Source organism: Oxyura jamaicensis, chromosome 8 (assembly GCF_011077185.1).
Source record: "Oxyura jamaicensis isolate SHBP4307 breed ruddy duck chromosome 8, BPBGC_Ojam_1.0, whole genome shotgun sequence".
In the NCBI taxonomy this organism is placed as follows: domain Eukaryota; kingdom Metazoa; phylum Chordata; class Aves; order Anseriformes; family Anatidae; genus Oxyura; species Oxyura jamaicensis.
In genome coordinates, this window is record NC_048900.1 from 22798165 (window position 1) to 22820013 (window position 21849).

The following is a 21849-nucleotide window of genomic DNA, read 5'->3' on the forward strand; positions in this document are numbered from 1 at the left end:
CATCTTGCTTTGCTGGATTTTTTTTTATTTGTTTGCTTCTTGTACCGATCTTTTTGTACCCCTCTGCTATGGTTTGGGTTGAGAGCAGATCTACGTGGAGAAATAGCTCTTTTTAACTCAATAGCAAACACAGGAGGTGCATTGTGTTGCTCTAGGACAGATCATAAAAAATCAGCAAGGGGCACATGGAGGGGTAAGGAAGGAGAAATAGAGAAATCAACACAGCTTGTAAAAAACAGCAGGAAATTTCTGTAATTGAATTTTTTTAAGCCTAATTGAGTTATGTTTCATAGCTACTGTAATTAAACTAATAGAATATGGTAGATTTGAATTTACATTTCCTTTCTACAGAGGTTTATTTAATCCTTTTCATATGAACTCTTCAGAAGTGTCCTGAAGTTGCTTAAAATTGTCATGCCAATGGAAGCACTGCCCGTGGCACACGGGACAAGAAACAGCTCCAGCTCCCTCCTCTGTGCCCACGTATGTTGGCATTTCCTCAGCAAAGCTGCGCATCTCCCTTTGGCTGTGCATCAGCAGAACCCTAGAGCTGGTGCAAATTCTTCACGTTATGAAATACCTAAATGAGAACCTGGATGCAGGGAAGGGTCCATTTGCTGACAGTTATTTTCACGTTTGGGAGCATTTCTTGTATTACCTACACTGTAGATGGTGATTTTTGGTGGGGGAAGTATAGGAAAAATTTGCATTGTTCTTTATTCCCATATTCAACAACAAGGATATTTAAACTTTTTTCAAAAAAAAAAAAAAGGCGTGGAAAAAAGGGGATGGAAACAAAAATAAAAATAAATTATTTCCTGCCTCCCAGCATCATTAATTTGTCTTTTCTCTCTGGCAGTGAGTATCGAATATTTCTCCTGCACGGTTTAAACACCCCTTTTATTTACTAATATGCATCTCTTGTAAAGAAGAAATTTTGCTGCAAACTCTAACCCTGAATATTATGACCTGTTTTCTCGTGGGCCCTGATCCTCCACAAACCATAGCTAAAACCTTTAAAAATTCAGGAAGCAGGGTCTGGAGCCACAGCTGGTTCACCAAGGAGAGGGAATGTCAGCAAAGCCACAGTGAGGGGAGCAGACCAGCAGAGGAAACCCCCCAGATACAGAATCTGTCTCAAAATAGGAATTAGGGAGATTTTTTTCAGTCTCTCCATCACTGTTTTAAAGGATCAGGCATATCCTTTCCCAGCCTCCATGCCATGCTGTACATTTGTTTGGGGAATGTTCCTTTCATGCATAAAAAAATCACGTTGAATGTCTGCATTATGAAACACAAAATGTTGCTTCTCTTTTTGCATTTATCTGCCTGTGACTGAAATCATATTGGTGATGCCATGTCCCAGCATTGGGTTGGTGCAGCATCCAAAAGAGATATATAGGAGTTTTTATTTTTTTTTCATAATAGTTTTCTATCTGATGGGGTAGGATTTAGGGGTTACACTCCAGGCATTTCATGCCTGTGATGAAAGAAGCTGTGTTACACCAACTTCAGTGTTTGTTAAGATGGATTAGATCACTGCTGGGACAGAGGGGAGGGAATCTTCTTTCTGTTTTGTTTCTGAGGCTCATCAACAGCTTCACTTTTCTAAGTAGCTCGGGATGGTGGAAGGGCAGGGAACAGGCAGACCTCACCTTCTCAGACATCACAAATCAGGGGAGATTTACATGGGTCCTTCCCACTGGTAAAGTTTTTAGGTTTTTCAGATTCAAGGAGGAATGACAAAATGTCACTCCCTTTGGTCCTCTCACTATACACATGGTCTCGAATTGGTTGTGGAGTTTCTCCCTATGTTATTTTCTGAGTTCTGCTTTTATTTTTTTTATTTTTTTTTTTTTAAATCAAAAAAGTCCTAAAGCCCACAGGCATTAAAATAATTTTCAGGAAAGAGTCTGTTTTGGCAGATATTTCTTTATGGAACTTTTACAATCTGGGAGCCTAAATTCTTAGTTTTTGCATTTCCAAATGAATTTTCTCATTACCCATAAGCTTACTCTCATTGTGGAAGTTTTGGTTAATTTTGACCGTAAGAAGATAACCAAAACTGGCATAAAATATTTCAGAGGGCTTATGCAGATTTAAGGCAATGACGTGGAGTGTTTTTTCTCTAGTTTATTTTTAAATATTAGATAATTTCATCCTGATTCAGAATGGGAAAAATAATCTCAACATAAGAAATATTCTGACACAGCTGCACCAGGCAGAGGCAGATGAGCAGGACACTGCACTGAGGTCCCCAGGGAGGGACAGAAATCCAGATGTCCCCTCTCCCCATTTGCTTTCTGGGCTGGGCTGGCACCATCCCAAGGTCCAGATGCTCCATCTGGGAAGTTCCTGGTGTCTGCTCAGCCTGTTGCAGGGATCACAGGGGACGAAGGGTATCAAACACCAGGGTAGTGTGGGATGTGTGAAGGTGATGAATATTAAAATAAATTTTTGCACCGAGGCACAGGGGAGAGTCTTCCCCCGTGGCTCGGTGGGGAGGTCCTGTCTTCCCAGGGAGGATCACAACAAATCCAGTGTTGGATCAAGTGAGTTTATCTCCCGTGCTCCGTGCCCCTGCCTTGCATGATATAGCTTTATTCTGGAGTCCCCAGTTTGGGTGACAGGCACTCACTGCTGCAAAAGTGAAAGCTGGGACATTCAAAGGATCTTTTTGGAGACAGTAAATGCACTTTGGAGGTTTTAATTTAGTTGGAGTCCTTTGAAAGTGGAAGCCAAAAATCTACTTCCTACAAATACATTTGGTTTTGGCAAAGCAAAGAATTCTGCCGGTCACGGGACCTGATCTGACAAAGTCAGGAAAACTAAAGCAGGAGAGAAAACCCCAAAACTGGAGTATTTGGCAGAACAGAACTATTTAAGGAAGATGTTCCATTTTCTTTGGAATCTGGTGTGGTCGAGGAACTGCCCCTCCAGAGCTCTGCTCTTGCTACGGCTTTATGAGGGATAAAACCCTCATTTCCCACCAAACTTGGCTATTCTTACATCTCGATTTACAGGATTTACATGCTTTTTCAAGAGGCATTAGTGGAGCTGAAAAACACTCTTTCTCCCCGTGTTTAAAGAGGTAATTTGACCCATGGCTTCTGCACTGGTATGAAGTGAGGCAGGAGCAAGAGGGGCTGTAGGCTATGCACATGCTGCATCTACACTTCTTCTATAAATCAAGTATGGACCAGATGATCGTCTGCAGTGAATTAACCCAGCTCTGCTGTTCATTAGTGGCAGATCCAGCTGACACCCTTTGGATTCAAACCTAGCACCTGCCACAGAGCCGGTCTGGATTGTTGGTCCTAGGCAATATCAGATCTGGATTTATTCCTTCCCTAGTGCTCAGTGCAGTGGGTTCAAAGGATTTATTTGGCTTGGAAAAAAAATATAATAATTTGGATTGGCTTGAAAAAAAAAAAAAAAAGTAATTTGGGTCAGCAGAAACATTGCTTCTCAACAAAGAAAACCACCCTGGGTTGATTACTGAAATGAAAGCTCATTCCATTAAACAAGGCCCAAGCTGTTGACTGAAATCACTTTGCACTGGTGAATTTTGGTTTCTCGCAAACCTTGTTCTTCTTGCAAGTTTACCTCTTCCTCCTCAGCTCCATAAAGCCCCTGCTTATTGCCTGCTTTGCCTCCAGCATTTCAGAAATTTTTCACTTGCTACATTTTCACTTGCTAACCAGGTTCTGAAGCTGCAGGGCTTGAGGGTAGAGTTTGGTGATCAGAGCGTTTTTCTAGGCACAGCTTGCATTAATCATGGTTTTGTCAAAGAACCATATAATTCATGGTGTATGAACACAGTGGGAGTTCATACAAAGTTTTTATTATTTTCTGTTGTCAAAGCTAGACCAAAATGCTCTCCAAAAAGAAAACCCCATAATTTGTAAATAGAGGAGTTTACACTTCACCGAAGATCAAAGAGGAGACAATCAAGTAAAAAATAATCCTGTGAATTTGGATTTTGCTTTTCTCCCTAGCCAGCAGCATTTTGTCCTCTGTCTTTGAACAAGTGCCATTAAAAATTAAAGGAAAAACGCTTGCCTTTTCAGAAGTGCTTAAGCAGGAAATTCACCTTTGCATCATTTCCTGGCCGTTACAGAATTGGCTTTAGCAGAGAAGAGAGAAGCAGAGTGGTGAAATGTAAAATCATTTTTCTTTGCAAATCTTTTCTTTAGGACACTGAACCAAGAAGAGCAACTAGCTGCGACCTGCGGTCGGGAGGATGGCTGATGTGTAACTTTGATACTAGCTACTAAAACTGAGAAAGAAAGGGGAATAAAAGCAAAAGAGGTCACAGTTCTGTAATACTGACAGTAACACACGGGTGATGGGTGCTTTCAACATTGTAAACTATGTACAAGACAAAGCATGACTCTGTTTTCCCAAAGAACTCAAGAACAACAACAAAAAAAGGTGTATATAACACAGTTGGCACATTATCGCAGACATGAGGAGAGGGGGCTTTCTCTGAACGCGACAGGCTTAATTCACAGCAGTCCAGAGGGACAGTTCATCTGCCTAAACACCTCCTCTCCCCTTTCCTCCTTAAATATCTAGCAAAGACCAGGCCGGTAGCAATGTCTGATGCAATCACGGTGCTAGTAAAACGTTAGTAAATGCAAAGTTTTCCCTGAAAGGGAGCACCTTACTCCAGGAGGAGATGAGGGTGGGCAGGGGGTCAAGGAGCGACACTTTTAGTGCCAGCCTCTGATGTCTCGTCTCACAGGCGATGGTGGCTCAGTTGGGAAGGGTGTCAAGCCCAAGGGACGCCGCGTGCTGCTTTGCCCGGAGCCGTAGGTTCTCAATACTCGTTGTTTTACTGTTCAGGCTTGGGAGGGAGCTGGAGGCCTGCAGGATGGGCGAGGACCAGACCTGCTGAGCATGGGAGAGTGACTGGTAGTACGACTGACAGTGCAGGGAGCTCAGAGGAGCCATGTTGACGTTCATGCCCAAGTAGGGCATGGCGGACGGTGTCCCCATTTCGAAGGAGGAGTAGTGGACCAAGTTGTTGGTGGCTGCCATGTGCTGGCGGAATTGCTCCTGGAGGCGGAAGAGGCTCAGGGGCGAGGAGGAGTAGGAGTGAGTCTGAGCCAGGCCACTGCTGGATGAAGGCGTCACAGTCGCGCTGATGGGAGACTCTGTGGCAGGAGGCAGAGGGGATGGGGGTTATTTCTACAGGCTGGGTGCAGGTGATGATCTGCACTGCAGCACAGTCTCCTCTCTTGCACCAAGAGTGCAAAAGAGAAGGGTTGTGTTAGCTCAAAGGCTAAAATGCGTCTGGTCCACACTGGGCATCTTATTCCCTAGAAAGGTGGTTGACCTCTTTGCTGTGGCTTTGCCACTGCTAATGGGCACTGCTGTCCCCAAGCTCTAATCTGAGCAGAAAGCTTTTGCCCTTTCTGCACTCCTGCCTCCATAGACATCATGCCCTCCATGAGTCCTGTTTAGTGCCCGGGACAAATATCCGAGCATCCTACCTGCAAGCATCCACGCCATAGGGAATAAGGAACTATACCCAACCACAAGCATCTCCCCTGGAAACATCAGGTTCAGACCCCAATCACCATCAAGATTCTGCCCCTCACCTGCTTTCGGGCTTGCTCTCTTGCAGTTCAAAGCCTTGCCGTCCACACCAGGGCTCTTGTCCACTTTAGCCTCATCCAAAGTGCTCTTAAACTCCTCCTCTCTGTCGGTCTGGTCCTCGGGTGCTGACTCGCTGGCCGACTGCTCCGACAGGGTGAGGTTGAGGTCCGTGCTTACCTCACTTGGGAGGCTCTGGGTCTTCTCAGTGTCTGGTGTTGTGGCCTGGGTCTCCAGCACGGGTGGCTCTGTCTTCCCCTCGTTGTGGCTCCCTTCACAGTCCTTCTGCTTCTGCAGCTGCTCCTTTTGCAGGCTACGCTGCTTCTTCCGGAATTTGGCCCTCCGGTTCTTGAACCAAACCTTCAATGACACAAACAGCAAGGGAGAAAAATGGTGAAAATCACGCATAGTGCCAAATGTAGCATCATTCAGCTGGGGAGCTTCAGGACACCCCAAAGCACTGAGGTACTGCACACTGAAATATGGAAGAAAAAGTCAAAGTAAGTCTTTACAATTATAAGTCATAACAGGCATAGGCTGATATCTTGGAACCAAATCTAAGGAAGTGGAGGGAGAATCTATATTTTTAAACTAAAATCAGTAGACATGGACAAAATATTTTTGCAAATATCCTTAGTGTTATTTAGTTGATTAGATGAAGGTCAAAATATCTTGACATTTATATAAAATATTTTTTTTTTTTTTTTTTTTACACTGCTTATTCATTTCACACTGAGAAGTTTGTTATTTAGTGCTTTAGAGCCCAACAATGCAAGAACCTCCCTAGCAGCAGGTTGCATTAGTTGGAACTAAAAAAAAATAAAAAAATCAAACCTTGGCCTGAGATGTTACAATTATTGACACTGGTGGAAAAGAGCAGCTGGAATTACTTGGGTTTCTGCTCCTCTGAGAAAGCCAGAAAAAGCTTGCAAATAAATAAATAAGTAGACTTCTGTTGATGTTTCTAAAATTTCCCCCAAAGAAATGTGAAAGAACAAATGAAAACCAGTGTACACTTCAGACAATCTTAAATTTAAAAAATATGCTTGTGGATTCAGAATTTCTTTAGCATATGTAAGACTTCAGTTGAATGGTTTAGGGGTTGGTTTTTCTTTTCTTCCTTTCTTTTTATTATTTTTTTGTTGTTCTTTTTTATTTTCCTTTTTTTTTTCTTTTCTGGCTGTTGTTTTTCCTGTCCTCTTTGACAACTTTATCTCTCCCAAAATCTTTGGTTACACTAGAAGAACCTTGAAAAATTGAGAGAGACAGTCAACCCTCTGGCAACCCTGGTACATTCATTAATTAAATTAATTAGCCCCTACCCACAAACCCACAAAATAGCAGTACCTGGACTCTGGCTTCAGGTAGATTTGTGCACATAGCCAGCCGCTCTCTCATCACTACATCTGGATAGTGAGTCTTCTGGAAGGTCTTTTCCAGTGCCTCCAGTTGTTGGGCAGTGAAGGCCGTGCGACTTCGCCTTTGTTTGCGGTGCTGGGATCCATAACGTGCCTCCAAAATGATGTCTTGAAATGTACAGCCGTTGGAAAACAAGAAAAGTGGCCAATTTAATTATTGGAATTTGTATGCTAACAGTCGAATAAAGCACTTTCTAATACCAGATGAACCTGAACCTACAAAATAGTGTTCCCATGGGCTCTAGATTTAATAAAAGCCATGTATGCATTTTGCTGGTTAGTTGAGATGTCTGAGGAGGTAAAATTTCTGGCTAGAAAGCTTCTTTTGGAGTGAGAAACCCTAAGACAGATGTGGGAACTGTTGAGACTCCTATGCTAAAATTGGTTGAAGTGAGCCAACCTGCTCCAGTGCCAGTGGGGCAGGACATGCGTATGTGCAGACCCCACCATGTCATAAGCCTCATAAGGCTCTTTCATTAAGAAACACAATTAAGAACAAGGAGATTCACTGTTGTAATCAGAAGAGCCCAACACAGTGTGTGATATTCTCCTTGAAGCCATGTGCAGAGCTCTGGTAGGCTTCAATGCTGCCATGATGCAGCGTGCTCGTCACTGGGAAGAGGCCATGCAGCTCAAATAGAGATGCCCTGAGCCTATTCTGTTGGCTGCAGCTGCATTAGGAGGCATGCATCTTCCCAGAAACCAGGCTGAGCTGGCCCTTCTTTAGTGTCTTGTATGTAGCTCGCTGTAGTCTTCAAGCCATGATATTGGAGAGCAGTTCTGGGCTCCAGTTCAGGAAAGCACTTAAGCTCATGAGCTTATGTGTTTAGCCTGAAAGCATGTGCTTTACTGAGCACAGACACTCTCCAGCATCTGGGGTGGAAAAAGCAGCCAGGAACCAAACCCAGCTCCACTGATTGCAAGCCCAGAGCTCATGCGCTGAGCCCTTCTCAGTAGAGATGCTGCTCAGAGGGTCTGACTTTGCAAACCTTGCTTGCAAAATTGAGGGCAGAGAAGAAATTCAGACTGGGGAAAATCTGAGGCCCACATTTAAGGGCTTATTATTTTACCGCAGGCGTTATTATTGCACAACAGTTAGTGGGAGTAGAAAGATCTTAAATCAATGAAAATAAGCTATTTTAAAATTAAAAAAAAAATCCCTTTATTATGCAAGTTAGGACATGTTGTACTACAGCATTGGAATGAAATACTCAGTCTGGCGAGAGGTTTGCTCTCAAACAGGAAAATGCAGAAAGAGCTTTAGCAGTGTCTGGTATCATTTTTAATTTGGTTAGGAATGTGACTTCCAGTAGAAGGGAAGGATAAACACACTAGAAAACAACCTAACAGGAATAAAAGTCAGCATTATCAATGCGTGGAGCCAGATGAAGGCTCTTGCTGCTGTTTCTTTGCGCTTTTGTCACGAGCATCGTGGCATGAATGTAAACAATAAAACAAAACCTGCTGCCAGACCAGTCCCAGAACCACAGAGCCGGGTTCCAAATATGTCAGCTAACGAGCATAGCAAATCAGCTCTGCACCGCTCGAGCATTCCTCTTCCAAACTTCCAGCTGTTCCATTCTAGGTCAGCAGTTGTAGCGCCCTTCTGGGCTACGGCCAAAGCAGTGTGGTTTTGGCAACCTGGAAAAGACGTGATCGGGCTAAAGGTCTTCGGCCAAATACAATAGTGTCTTGGTTGCATACAAGAGACTTTTGTGTTCAAGGTATCGGGGCTCTTGGGGGAGTTAAACCCCTGGTAATAGCTGCTGCTTTGGAGGCAGCGGCAGCGTCCTTCACGTGCTGAGACACAGCGCACCGTGCAGCCAGGCTGGGAGCAGGAACGTTCCAGGAGCAGAAACCAAAGCTACCCTGAAATGTTTTTCAAAGCTAACATTTATGTTTCTAGTACAAGAAATAAGGAGAAAGGACGTTGCTTTAACACCCTACCTGGAGGCTGCAATATTCCTGAATTTCAAGAGTAGAGGTTAGACCTACCAGCTCCCCAGAGGCAGCAGCTCATGCATTAAGTTTGGCCACTCCAACGAGAGCTAACCAGCAATTATTTTAATGTTTTAACTATGTTTTCAGGCTTTGTGCAAGAAGGAGAATATAAATTGCAGGTGAGGCCTTGCAGTTACAATCAGAAACCTCTGTTTTCTGACTTAAGGTCGTTTGCTTTTGCGCTGCTTTATTCTGACTGTCCCTGGAAGGCAAATGAGATCTATAACCCTGCACTGAAAGATATTCAGAAGTAACAGAATGTGAAGCAGCTGCAAAGGAACCAGCTCGTAGGTATGTAATACCTTTCCCACCAAAAAGAAGCAGACAAGGGGACTGTTGGATTTAATTCAGAAAGGCTTCCAGGTGGGGTATTAATTTTTAAGATAAGAGGTCAGAAAACCGATAGAATCTCCCAGTCAAAAATATGAGAAGAGTTTTTAATTTTATTTTATTTTAAAAGAAAATCTCCCAAATCTCCCTCTGCTTTTACCCTAGTTAGGGTCAAAAACATTAAGTCCTCCATGCTTTAGTGTAAAAGATACAGGTGATTACAAAAATCTTGTGTCTAGGAAAGGAGCACCTTCAGACACAAGGTCTGCAAGGCACATAATAGAGTCTGGGATCATCATCTCCCCTCTGACCACCTATGTGCTGAAAGGGTGAGGGCAGGAGGAGGTGGATTATCAGGACAAAGAAAGTGTCCACCTGTCACCGGCTCTGCACCCCAGTGGCAGAGCCAGGATTTCCTTGTCTAGGTCTAGGTTTCCTTGATCCCACTTCGGATCCCTTTTTGATGAGGACAGTGACTCCCTGCTCTGTCCTACAGCCCCCCAGAGATCCCACAAGCCACAGTAGGTGGTCTGAGGAACCTTGTAAGGTGGTCACTACTCCTTCAGCAGATGGATCAAGAAACATTACTGGCATGATGATTTGAGAGTCAGCAGTGGTTCACTGATCCAAATAGACACCTTGCCTTTGTGTACTGCTCACTTAAGAGGACTGTCCTGGAATTTCTGCTTCCTCACTTTGCCTTAAACCTATGTCTCTTATATTTAGCCTGCTAAATTTGTCTGGATAGATCAAATCTTTCACCTATTCTAGGCTGAAAGGAGTCACTCAACTTTCTTTCTTTCTTTCTTTCTTTCTTTCTTTCTTTCTTTCTTTCTTTCTTTCCCTTAAATATCAGACAGCTAGAAAGCTTGCTCAGAGCAGATGAGCAATTTTTATATTGTCAGGGAAAATGTGTCCTTTCTGGGAAGGTTTCAAAAATCACATCCATGGCAACTTTTTTACTTTAGCTTCAGCATACTATTGAAGTGTTCCTGCATCTCTCCTGTTGCCAGGTTTGGACTACCACACCGCATCCTAGCCCTGACCAAAATGGTGATGTGGCAGCTGCTGACTATTTGCACTGCAGAAGACTCTGATGATCTCAGCCAGATCTGGTGATTCTGCAGTATGACGAAATGTAGATTTATTTGCCCTATCATACCAAATGTTTTCAGCTCTCCATCAACTATTTTTAAACAAGTCCCTCTACCAAATTGTAAAAAACTACATGGACTTGCACTTCCTTTTAATGCCAGTAGGAATGCAGTGCTGTTACACCCATGGTCAAACACAAGCAAACAGATCAGATGCTGCGGAGCAGCAGCTTCTGCCCTGACATTCCACTGGCAACAATACTGTGTGAATAACTGCCTCTGGGTAAAGCCACATGTGACCTTCTCTGAGCCTAAAAAAGCTCTTTTATGGAAGGCAAAATACAAGAACAAGAGACAGGGAGCCAGCAGAACCTGCAAGTCTCACCCAAGTCAAAGACTGGGATCCCCTGGAAGAAGCAGGTCAAGGTGAGACACAGAGAAGATGCAAATAAAGATTATCTTTCAGAGAGAAAGAAGGTTTAATGAGACAAGAAATAAAAAGTAGCTGCACGAAGGGCCAATGTGGAAGAGCAAACAGTTCTGGGATGGCTTTTAGAGGATGGCCTGGGCCCCTCAGTGGGGAAATCTGCTTCATGGTGTGCTCATATCCATTATGCTGTTATTCCCTAAGAGCAAAGTCAATCCTTCTTATTTTTGTTGTTCCCCTGATAAAACAGTTATCAATGTCACGTTATTTTTTTATTTTTATCCCATGTAGTGGGGCTGAATTCCTTCTCACCCCCTTCTCACTTTTGTTTTTCCCCAAAAGCCATGAGTTGTTCTTACCAGCCAGTCTCTCTGCCAGGGTGAGGGCGTGCACGGAGGGCCGGTAGTCGGGGGCGTGCTGGGCTTGCTGGGCTGCCTGCTGGTGGAGGTTGTACATGGCGCTCAGCGAGTTCATGGCGTGCAGGGAGTAACCATTCACTCCATAGTGCTGCATGGCGACATCAACCTGGAAAACAGCAGCCAGAGGAGAGAGGTGCTGAGGGATATGCTATTCCAGTGTCCCGGTGTCTTAGCAGAGCCTTGGAGATGCAGACCTGAAACTTCAGCTGCTGCGTGCAAGGCTCATTTCCAGCCTCGCAGCTCCAGTAGGGTCTGGGACAGGAATCAAAATAGCTCCTGTAGACCTAAGGCGTTGAAGAGAGCAGTCTGGCTTCCAAGCTTAGAGACTGCATGTATACATGACATGCTGAACAAAAAATGGGAAGGGATTTTTCTGGGTTGTTACATACATATCATAATAAAAGATATCATATTATCATTACTTTTAATGAACTGACTTAGCTTCATCACAGAACTAGCTAAGGTTTTGTTCCTATCACTGCATACAGTGAGCTGTTCAATATTGCAATTGCTCTGATGTCAAACTTAATTTTTTTTTTTTTTTTTTTTAATCTAAACCCATTGATGTAATTTATTTCCATCCATTCTTCTTAAGGGTCTTCAAACAAAGCCCAAATGATAAAGAAAAAAATCATAATGTAAAGGAAAATAAATTAGTAGCTTAATAGGGACAAAAATGTTATTGCTAAAGAGGGAATTAAGGTTTGCAATAAATACTGAAGTCTCATAGCTCAATAGCAAAGGAATTATTTGGAAAACAAAAAAAACAACTATTTTTTTTGTTTATTTGTTTCTACAGTGGGTTCTGCATGAAACTTCAAGCTGTTTTTCCTTACAGACCATCTGTAAAACTGAGCTAATATTGATCCCAAAAGCTGAGCGATGCTTCATTCACCCACGTTATAAATGACTGAGGGCCTCAGGATGCCATTTCTGTGGTTCATAAGACATCAGAAAGGACGTTGTGAAACATTTGCCACAAAAGAAAATTCCAAAAAACTCCACTTACACCAGCAATCATCGTCTGGAAAGTCAGTGCAAAGAACGACCCTTCACAAAAACAGGTCCAGCTGCACTAGCTGCAGGAAAGCAGACAGGATATCTAGGCGACCTCGTAGAAAGCAGTTTTAATCATTGATCATTTGATCATTGGAGAAAGGTGGCTCGACTCCCATGATTTTTAGAGGAACCTGATGCATTGAACAGCGAAATTTTGTGTATAGCTGTTAGGATGAAAAATTATATGTTGTGTTTTTTCAATAGTGGTGATTATTTAATCTCATACTCATGCCTGAAGTCCTTCATTTTTGCATGTAGAGGATTTACACCATGAAGGACTGACCCTCAGTGAAGAAGGAGGAATGGACACGAGTGATGGTGAGCCTCTGGGACTGGACAATCACTGGTCCCACTATCCCCATTGCTCCATTTTCCCATAATCTTCCCCAAAACCTTAATGTAGGACATATGGACACAGAGTAAACTTGTTTAACATCCAGAGACCAAGCTGTAGCTCCTGGGAAAATAACTGAATTCTGCGCTGTATGGTCTAGCAATGACCTCAGGCATCTTCTGCCTTCACCCTTTCAAGCACCTCAAAGTTGTGGTGCCCAGAAGCAGAGGCAGGAAGGCATGGGGAGGGGGCTTGTTCCAATGCCCTGACAGCTCCGGGGTGGTTCTTGTTCCTCTGGGATGTTTGCTTTTGACTGGGGGATGCTGTGTCCCGCCTGTGAGCATGGCTTTTGGTATTGTCTTCTCTAAGAAGCTGCAGTAATTAAAAGCTCGTAATTTGGCGATCTACCATTCAGCCTCGTTGTGGCTATCCAGCACCTACCTCCCACTTCACTCTGTGTGATGCCAGGCACATCCCTGTGCCCCAAGGACAATGTTACTGGTCACACCCTTTCCTATATTATCCAATATAAGAGTATTAGCAAAAAAAGAACCTCCTACTTGAATGTGCATACAGATAATTTTAATATCAATAGCTGATTTATTGAAAAAATGCATATAAGGGGGCCTGACATGTATTTTGAAGCTAGTTGTGAAAACTGGGGGAGAAAAAAATCCAACCTGCTTTAACATAAACCAGCAATTAATTTTGAATCGATTTTCAAGATATTTCATTTCAAAATTCACCCAAGCTTATTTTGAAGAAAAGCAAAATTATCCCCCAAACAAATCCATCAGTTCATCCTTCATCTACGCGTTATCGAGGTTTCACTCATTCCAGTGGCAGAGGAACCCAAAGCAGTTCTGAGCTGAGTCAGGGTGACAGTGGGTACTTTTGGTTCGGAAGCTGACCATCCACAAGGATGCCACAGCTCTCCTATGGCCGAGCTCAGGGAAGATGTAAGCAATGCCAGAAATGTGGCACATGCCAAGGGACAGGAGTGTGTCCCAGCGACACGTGCCGTCAGTGTGGGCACCAGAAGACACGTCCCGTCACCTGGAGGAGGAAGGTCAGCCTGGAGCTTGCTGCAGGTCCCACCACGGATATTTCTAGTGGTGTCTGAGGCAGTTTTGCCAGGTTTGTCCCTTAAGGTGGAGGAGTTTTGTGTTTTGTGGCAGCTATGTGAGGACACACGGCCTGTTAAGCACCCCGGGCTGCTGCCAGAGCTCAGTCCCTAACAGACACCGGAGAATCCACACTGGGGATCAGCCTGGCCAGGACAGACATGGGAGGCCAAGTATCTTTGGCTCCCTAGCTCACAGAAAAGCTGGTTTATTTCCTAATTCCCTTGCACACTCTTGTTTTGCACCAGCCTGGCACATTCAGGGAAGAACAAGCAGGGAGAGGAGACAAATATTCCTATAACACCCAGTCCTGGGGGCACTTCAGGGATGTGCCTGGAGCCCAGGCTTCCACTGAAACACTCATTCCAGGGAGCTTTCAGGTTATTCCATCATTAAAAAACACTTCTGTGTGCATGTGTGCTTGAGCCAAGTGGCCTAGAAGAAAATGCATCAATTAAAAAATATATATAATTTAAAAAAAAATATAACAATGGGCTCATGAGCAGTCCACATGCATCACAGCCTTCGTGATAGCAGCCTGGCATGCTGTGGTGCAGGTGATGGGCAGAACTTCCCAGTCACTTGTGCAGCACAAAAATATCCCCAGGTTTTGTATAAAAACAGGGGAAAAGAAGATATCTTGCATTTACTGAGAGAGACCATTCAACCTAATAGGCAAAGTTAACCGAGACAGCAATCAGCTCCTGCTTAACTGTCAGCTCCAAGCACACTCCAACCCCAATAAATTAAATATTTAAAAGACATCATGCAGCAATTTTTTTTTTAATGGAGAAAGCCATTCATCAAGCCACCGCTGTGTTTCACAAGCTGTCGAATAGTGCTTACACTGGTTAAAATAATCTTTATATTTCATTAAGCAACCAAATAAGCTGATCCCTCCCCACTGGCTGTATAGATGGTTTTAATTTTCAAAATCTGCAAATGCATCTTTTATGTCTCTGAGTGGCTGGAGGGCCTCAGAGCAGCCGTGGCCAGGAGCAGGATGAGCGCAGCCACCTGCGTGCAGCAGCACCAGGCTGCCAGCTCCCTGCTCCTCGCCTTCTTGAGCCCAATATTACCACCCCAGTCCCAAAACCTCACCTATAGCTCCTGCCTACCCTTGGATACCTCTTTATTCATTTATAATGCTTAATTTGATGCAAAACAATGTGCACATATAGCAGCCGGGGATGGAAATCCAGTTATCCTGGAGCAGAGCTGCGTTGCTCCAGCTGCAGCACGGCTCCCACCCATGTCTCCCCAGAAGCAACCCCCAAAACCTCAGGTTCCCATAGAGAAAAGAAAAAGCCACACATTTCCTTGCCAGATGAAAATTCCTATTCCTGGTGGCTTGCATTTCTGTATGCGTGTAATTGAAACAGGTCTGGGACAATAAAAGAGTTTTTAAATGCGGTATTGAAGTTTTCTGTGGAATACCTTGCATTTTTCCCTCTACAAGACAAAAAGTAAAAGAAAGAAAATAAAAAGACCTAGAGATGTATTAACTGCACACAAGATTCTGGGATGGGTGATGTTTCCTGCTCGCTGCTCTCCGCGTTTCACCCCCTTACCCCTCCCAAGAAAATGCCATCAGTCAGCGTCAGGCTTCACACGCCAGCCGACACAAGGCATTTAACAAGAATACAGAACTGACAAAACTCATTAGGGGAGAAATGGGGAGAAATGTATTGATCCCTGCAGCCTGCGAACCAAGGTGTCACTGTGCTGGCCGCAGAGCTCGTCCCCACAGCGAGCTGTCCTGAGTGAGGACATCCACAGCAGCGCTGCTCTGGAGGAAAACAATTTTAAACCAAGACCGTGGCTTTGTTCCGCGTGTTATCCTGGAATAAATGCACGTGCCCCCTTTTTTCCCCTTCCTGCTTGAAAATGAGGGATTTTCTTCAAGTGTTTATTCTGGCCGGTTTCCCCAGGTAAGAGTAGAAAGCGCCAAGGACAAGACACTTGCCATACTCAGGCAAATGCCATGGGGTGCAATGAATTTGAGGCTGGGTGTAGGATTCAATGCTTTGCAGGGGCTTTGGACCGTTTTCTCTTCTCCCTGCAACTGGCTCCTCTGAATATCAAACCATCCCAAACGCAAAACAGTACTGAGCCTACACTCACTGACCTATACAAGATGCTCAGATACTACCACCAAGAATAGGACAAGAAAACCCATGAAGTTAAAAGGAAAACTATTTTTTTTTTTTTTTCTTGAAGGAGTCAGGGATAGGATGTCAGAGCCTGCTTTTACTGTTGGACATCGTGGGGTGCTACTTTGTCGCTTCATTACATCTTTCCAAAAACGGGGGAAGGTTGGAAGGAGAGGGTGTTTGGGGGCTTCTTTCTGTAGAAAATAAGCTGTACTAAACAAGTGGCATCCAGATTTTGACAGCTCATTGCTAGGAGTGAATTTCAATGCCATAGTTCATTTCTGGTGAAAAGAGATGAGCCAGAGATGCACGTGGGGTTTGGAAGAGCTCTGCACCGCATCGAGTCTGCACCTGTAAGCAAGACACAGCTTGGCAATGGGAAAAGCATCAGGGGGAACAAAAAGTGGAAGAAAACCCAGTGCTCACTTGTGACCTGTGCCTTGGCATTTGGGGCCCTGCAGGTGACAGTACCTAGGAGCAGCCCCGGCACATAAAAAGCAAAGTTGCAGTCCTCCAGCCCGGCACAGTGCAGGCAGCTCCTGCTCGGCCAGTGCAAATCACTGTTTGTGTTCTCTGTGCCGAGCGCAGGAATCTGGTCACTATTAGCAGGGAAGGACAGAGAACGGTCTGCGCTGACGCTGTCCCCGTTATCACTGCCGGCAATAAGCCTCTTCAAAAATAAAATCAGAACAAAATATTTCCCCCGCTCCTAGGGCTGTTCTGCGGTGTGATTTCATGCTCTGAGTCCTTGTTCAGAAATGCTTCGGATCAGCAAGACGGATAACGAATCTGCCCCTGCTCATCTGACAGCCTAGGAAAAGAGGCTCCATCTATGCACAGACAGAGCTTTTATACGTATTTGGTACTAAATGAATTACATACCTAGGGGGTGCTGAATAAATGATCCTTGCAAGAGGTTTTCTTCAATCTTATTTTTCTTATGTCCCTAAATCTTTAAGGTATATAAAAGTCCAAAGTCATGTAAGATAATAACCAGCATGCTATAAATCTGTTTTGTTCCTCACGTGAGATTGTTTCCTTAGACTTTCGGCAATCTCACCTTTGTAGTGGGTGAAATATAAATAACTTCAAGTACTGCAACACATCATATTTTCTCATTCAGACGTCAAAGTCTGGGAGCAACACGCGCCATAAAAACAGCCTTCTGGAGAGCTCTTCTCGTGGCCCAAATAAAGGAATTGAGAACAGCTCTTAAAAATCGATTCCTCATTTCTAATCTACCTGCAGTATTTTTACGCCTGTGCACATTCCTGGACCTAAAGGCAGTTAATTTCTTAGAGCAGAGTGAGATCTTAATTACGCCTGGTCTATTTGAACAAGTTGCAACCCACCAAAAGCAAAACCCGAGTTATTACACAAGTCCTCGCAGCTCACATTCAGCTACAGCGACCGACCTCATTATCACTGTTCCACCCCACTGCAGCAACAAGCCAGCTGGACCTTCCTCTGGCTTTTAAAATGAAAAATATCTTTTTTTTTTTATTATTATTATTTTTTTCCTCCCTGAAAACTGAGATTGCTAGCAGTTGAAATTGGAAACACTGCAGTTTAAGAACAGTTTTTGTCAAATAATTTTCTTTTTCAGAGCTCTAATGCTGAAGAGTACAGCAACTGCGTTTGCAACACTCGTTTGTTTGTAGCAGAAGCATAAGGGGGTCTGAGGGAGCTGTAAGTTTTTAGAAACAAGCCTCAGAGCATCCTTTTGCGGTGGGGGGGAAGCTTCATTGCCCGGCTCTATCAGCTCAGGCACCAGGATGCCAGCGGCTGGAATAGCATGGCCTGGCTGGCAGAGGTAGCTCTCGTCAATCACTGTGATTTTTATTTAAGGCTTTTGTGAAATTGCCTTTTCCCCCCTCCCCAGAGCCCCAGATAACAGCACCGAGAGATTGATTAGACAGTTCCTGGCAGAAGATTTTCCAGTGTCTGTGTCAGCAGAGGTGCACTTTGAAGGACAGCATCTCATAGTCCAAAGTAAAATAGAATAAAATAAATAAAATTAAGGCACCCTTACTGTCATTGCTTTTGTCAAGCACAATTTTTAAGACTTGGATCCCAGTGATTTGCAGCATAGAGCCAGGACTGGGACCACCAAGCATCACTGTGGTGCTGGATCTCTTGCTCGCCAAATTTACAGGTGATGATCAGTGCGTGCAAATCGACTTGGTACAAACCTCCCTCGGAGCAGCATTCAACCCTCAATAAACGATTTTATAATTCATGTTGAAGCAGAAACATTTTCTTGGGCAAATAAGAAAAGCTCTTAATCTGAACATCACTTCAGCTCTAGTTTCAGGATCTTGGTCTGCTTCCAGCTCAGTCAACAGGAAAAAAAAAAAAAAAAAGAAAAAGCACATATTTTTAGGCAGATTTTACAGCTAACGTCGCAGTGGGAAGCAGAGCCTGCAGCCCAGCCCAGCCCCGAGGAGCAGGAGCACGCAGGGCCCGGCTCTGCCTGCATTGCATCCGTGGCTGTGAAATGAAGGCAGCATCTTGCTGCAGCCAGGCTCCGACAGCCCTGCCCCGGCTCCATCTCCCTGAATCCCACACGTGGAGTAGCCTCAAAGTGCTTGAAAGTGATCAAACTACTGACTTCACAAACAGCTTAAAGTGTTTAACTTGGCTGCTTATATGAAGAAGAAGAAAAAAAAGTACTTTCCCCCTCACCCTTTCCAAAACAAGCATGTTTCTGGCTTAGTTGTATTTGTATGTGGTTTTTCTGGCTCAGCCCTTCCTCTCGCTGTAGTGAAAATGGCTTCACTTGAGAAGCATCAGTTCATTCGCCTTAGTGCTGGCAAAGCAAATTTTCCAAACTGGACAACAGAATAGGTCCCAGAAATCCCAGACCCTGCCCTTCAGGGCAGCACAAGAGGCAGCTCACGGCTTGCTCTCTGCCCCCCAGACAGTTTTCTGCAGCATATTTGGCTGCAGGTCAGTTGCAAGGTCAAACTGAGCAGCCTGAAGACAGCCCCTTGGTGCAGTTGAATCAGTGGTGATGTTTGGGGGAATCTCTGATGCCCCTGGAAGATGCAGCAATGTCCTGGAGGTTTCTACCCGTGATGTGACCGGGACGGGGATGCTGGGCTGAGGTGGGGACACACGTTGGGTCCCCTCCACTCTTCCTCTGGGCAGCAGCTTCTGGCACAAGGAAGGGCTGCCCCAGGGCAGGAGGGCCATTTTTCCACCCTTCCCAATTCCTCAAGTGAGCCATAAGTTCTGGGTGTTAAACTGAGAGCAGTCAGCTCGGCATGGGAGAAGAGAGGAGCACACCTCTGTGACACTCAGCAGTCTGTGCCACCGTGTTGGAGTTCTCCTCCCCTGGCACAAAAATAACACTTCTGGGTGCTTTTTCATCTGCTTAGCTGAAAAGCTGTAAGGCTGTGACACCAAGCACAATTTGACTTGAAGCTGATTTTGGACAGATCAAAAGAAGGAGCTAATTCTGAAGGGAACAGGAGCTGAAAGCCTGAAGCCTGGCTGCTTCACCCTGCGGGTGGTGTTTGCAGGGCTCTGAAAACTACACTCACAAAACACAGGGTGGCAGTTGCTTCTGCCCTGACTAAGGTCAGCTATAAGGCAAAATGACAGGCAAGTCAAAAAGAAAATTAATAAATCCTAAAAGGCAGCTCCAGCAAGCCATAAAACTGTGGAGAACTTTTAATACCTTAAAAGAATAGGACAGAAGATTTGAGTTTTCCTTTTTTACAAGGGATAACACTAATTTTCCTCCTACCACTAAAAAAACCTTTTTGTGCTCTGTGACTTTTACAAGGGGCTGGAAGAAGACTTCTGTCCCCCTAAAAGTGGGCCACGACTTGGAGCCAGCAGCTTGGCAGAACCACGGGTGCACGCGATGCTGCCTTTTCTGTAAGAATTTGGATACATACACCGAATTAAGCACGCTCACCAAGGTAAGCAAAATGTTTTGGTCACCAGCAGGTGATCTGAGCCTTAAGGAGCTGTAAGATGGACAGAGCAGCTGAGTGCTGGGTTTTGCAGGGAGATGCACAGCCCTGCAGCACGCTCGCCCCACTGGTTGGCATCAAGCAGCCGCACACATCCAATTTCTCCAGCTCCCTTTGCAGGAGCATTTTTTCACCTCCAAGCCTTATGAGCTCACCTGGCTTCCCCTTCCTGGAGGATCCTAGTGGAGTTCCCAAGCACTATTTTCTCCCTAAAAATACTTTGCATTTTGTCATCTGGACAGTTTGAAGCAGCATTTCCCAAGTCAGCACTTGCTCTATGCAACCTCTCCCAGGAGAGCTGTGCCAGCAGCTACCAGGAATAAACCACGCTTGTGTGGTGGCCCACCCACAGCTCCTGGCTGCAAACACCCGCTCACCACCGCTGGGAGAACCTCAGGTCCCTGCCAGCCCCGTCCCCTCTCCCATGCCTCCCTCAGTGACCTTCTCCTTCCCAGGAGCTTCGGCTGTGCCAGGCATGCTTTAGAAATCATAAATCATGGGCCAGATCCCAAACCCAATTCAGTCAACGTAAAAAAGAAATAATCAATCCCAGCAGTTTTTGGACCAGAGGAGCAAGACCGGAGGATCTTGCCTAACCCTGGTGCACCATGAATTAATTCCTGGGCATTTAGCTGTGTTTCACAGTTCTCTGTGCTGTGCAACAAGCGAGTGGCAGTGGATGTTCCCCAGAAGTAAGTTAGTAGCTGTGTCGGATTGCTAAAATGGGGTTTTACTGTATCCCTGCTCCTCAGCTTTTCTCCTACTTAATGTTTTTGCCAAACGAAGCGAGGTAACCATAAAAGTTTCTGTTCTGACATGGGCACTGGACATCAGCGCCGAACCTTTCAAAAGGGCTCCAACCCAGCTGATATCCATCACTGCCTCGCCAGAAGCATTTCCAACTTGAGCTGAATTTTGGGATGCCCCTGAGAAACCTCAGTCCGAATAATTTAAGTGCTATTTTAGAAAACACGGGCTACTTCTTTCTAAAGGTCTTACCTATTGCTGCAGCAGCAAAGCCAGCAGGTAGGTGCATCGGAAGCGCCTGGTCCCGGACCTCTCCTGCAGCACCTTTGTTTTGTAGGGCTGGTCGTGGGGAGGACAGAGAGGAGAGGAGCTTCTTTCTCTGGCTTCCTTTCATTAGCATCCCCTTTCTCAGCGAAGGTTTTTTTTTTTTTTAAAAAAAGGAGAAAGGCATGACACGGAACAGAACCCGCTGCCTTCGCTCCCCTTGCGGCTACATTGTGCCAAACTTGCCCAGCCCTTCTCCCCGAGCAGCGGGAAGCCTCTGCAGCCCTGCAGGTAGCTGGGGAGAAGCAGCATCTGCACAGCTGGGTCAAACAGCCGGGGACATCTCTGCAGGAGCCCCCTGAGCTGCGCGTGTAGGAGAACATCCCATTTGGGCACCGAGATTTCGTGAAATTAGCAGGGAAAGCTGGAAAGCCACACCGACTGGCTCGGCTCGACAGCCCCATTTCAGACATTTTTGCCTTGAGTGCGTTGGTGTAATTCAATCCAAGCTCTCATCAGTCACGGGGGAGCTCGGAGCTGAAGTCACTTTTACCCTTTTACGAATTTTCTGTCCTAAAAGCTCTTGGTTCCTCGGGTGCGAGGGAGGCACACGGAGAGGGGAGAAGCCTCAGATCCCGCTGTGACCCTCCCGGCCCTGGGCAGCCCTTTGGGGCGACCCCCTCCTGCCCTCCGGGGGGGGTCCTCGCCTGCAGGGGGGAGTACTCCTGGGGTTCCCCCCCAACCCCACGCAGATTTCCACCCCCGTGTGCTTTGTGCTCCCGGCAGAGGTGAGAGCAGAGGAGGGAGGGAGAGGGGGAAAAAAGCCCTCCGGCCCTGCCTTCGGGGAAGCGGGAGGCTACTTCAGACAAAACAGTTATCCATTAACATCCAATTA

General features: G+C 45.2%; 1 protein-coding gene across 2 annotated transcripts in view; it reads right to left on the reverse strand.

Moving 5' to 3' along the window:
• Window positions 1-1894: 1894 nt before the first annotated feature.
• The window catches only part of DMBX1 (diencephalon/mesencephalon homeobox 1), a 22230-nt gene continuing 2275 nt past the window's right edge, over window positions 1895-21849 (reverse strand). The window contains exons 1-5 of one of the 2 annotated variants that reach the window (XM_035332586.1): window positions 20943-21215; window positions 11231-11396; window positions 6949-7127; window positions 5607-5961; window positions 1895-5159 (exon numbers count right to left, since the gene is read on the reverse strand). In XM_035332586.1, the coding sequence (XP_035188477.1) occupies window positions 4759-5159; window positions 5607-5961; window positions 6949-7127; window positions 11231-11384 (1089 nt within the window). In that variant the 5' untranslated portion in view covers window positions 11385-11396; window positions 20943-21215 and the 3' untranslated portion in view covers window positions 1895-4758. Of the gene's footprint in view, window positions 5160-5606; window positions 5962-6948; window positions 7128-11230; window positions 11397-20942; window positions 21216-21849 lie in introns of those variants that run through there. The other variant, XM_035332587.1, reaches the window with a different exon arrangement.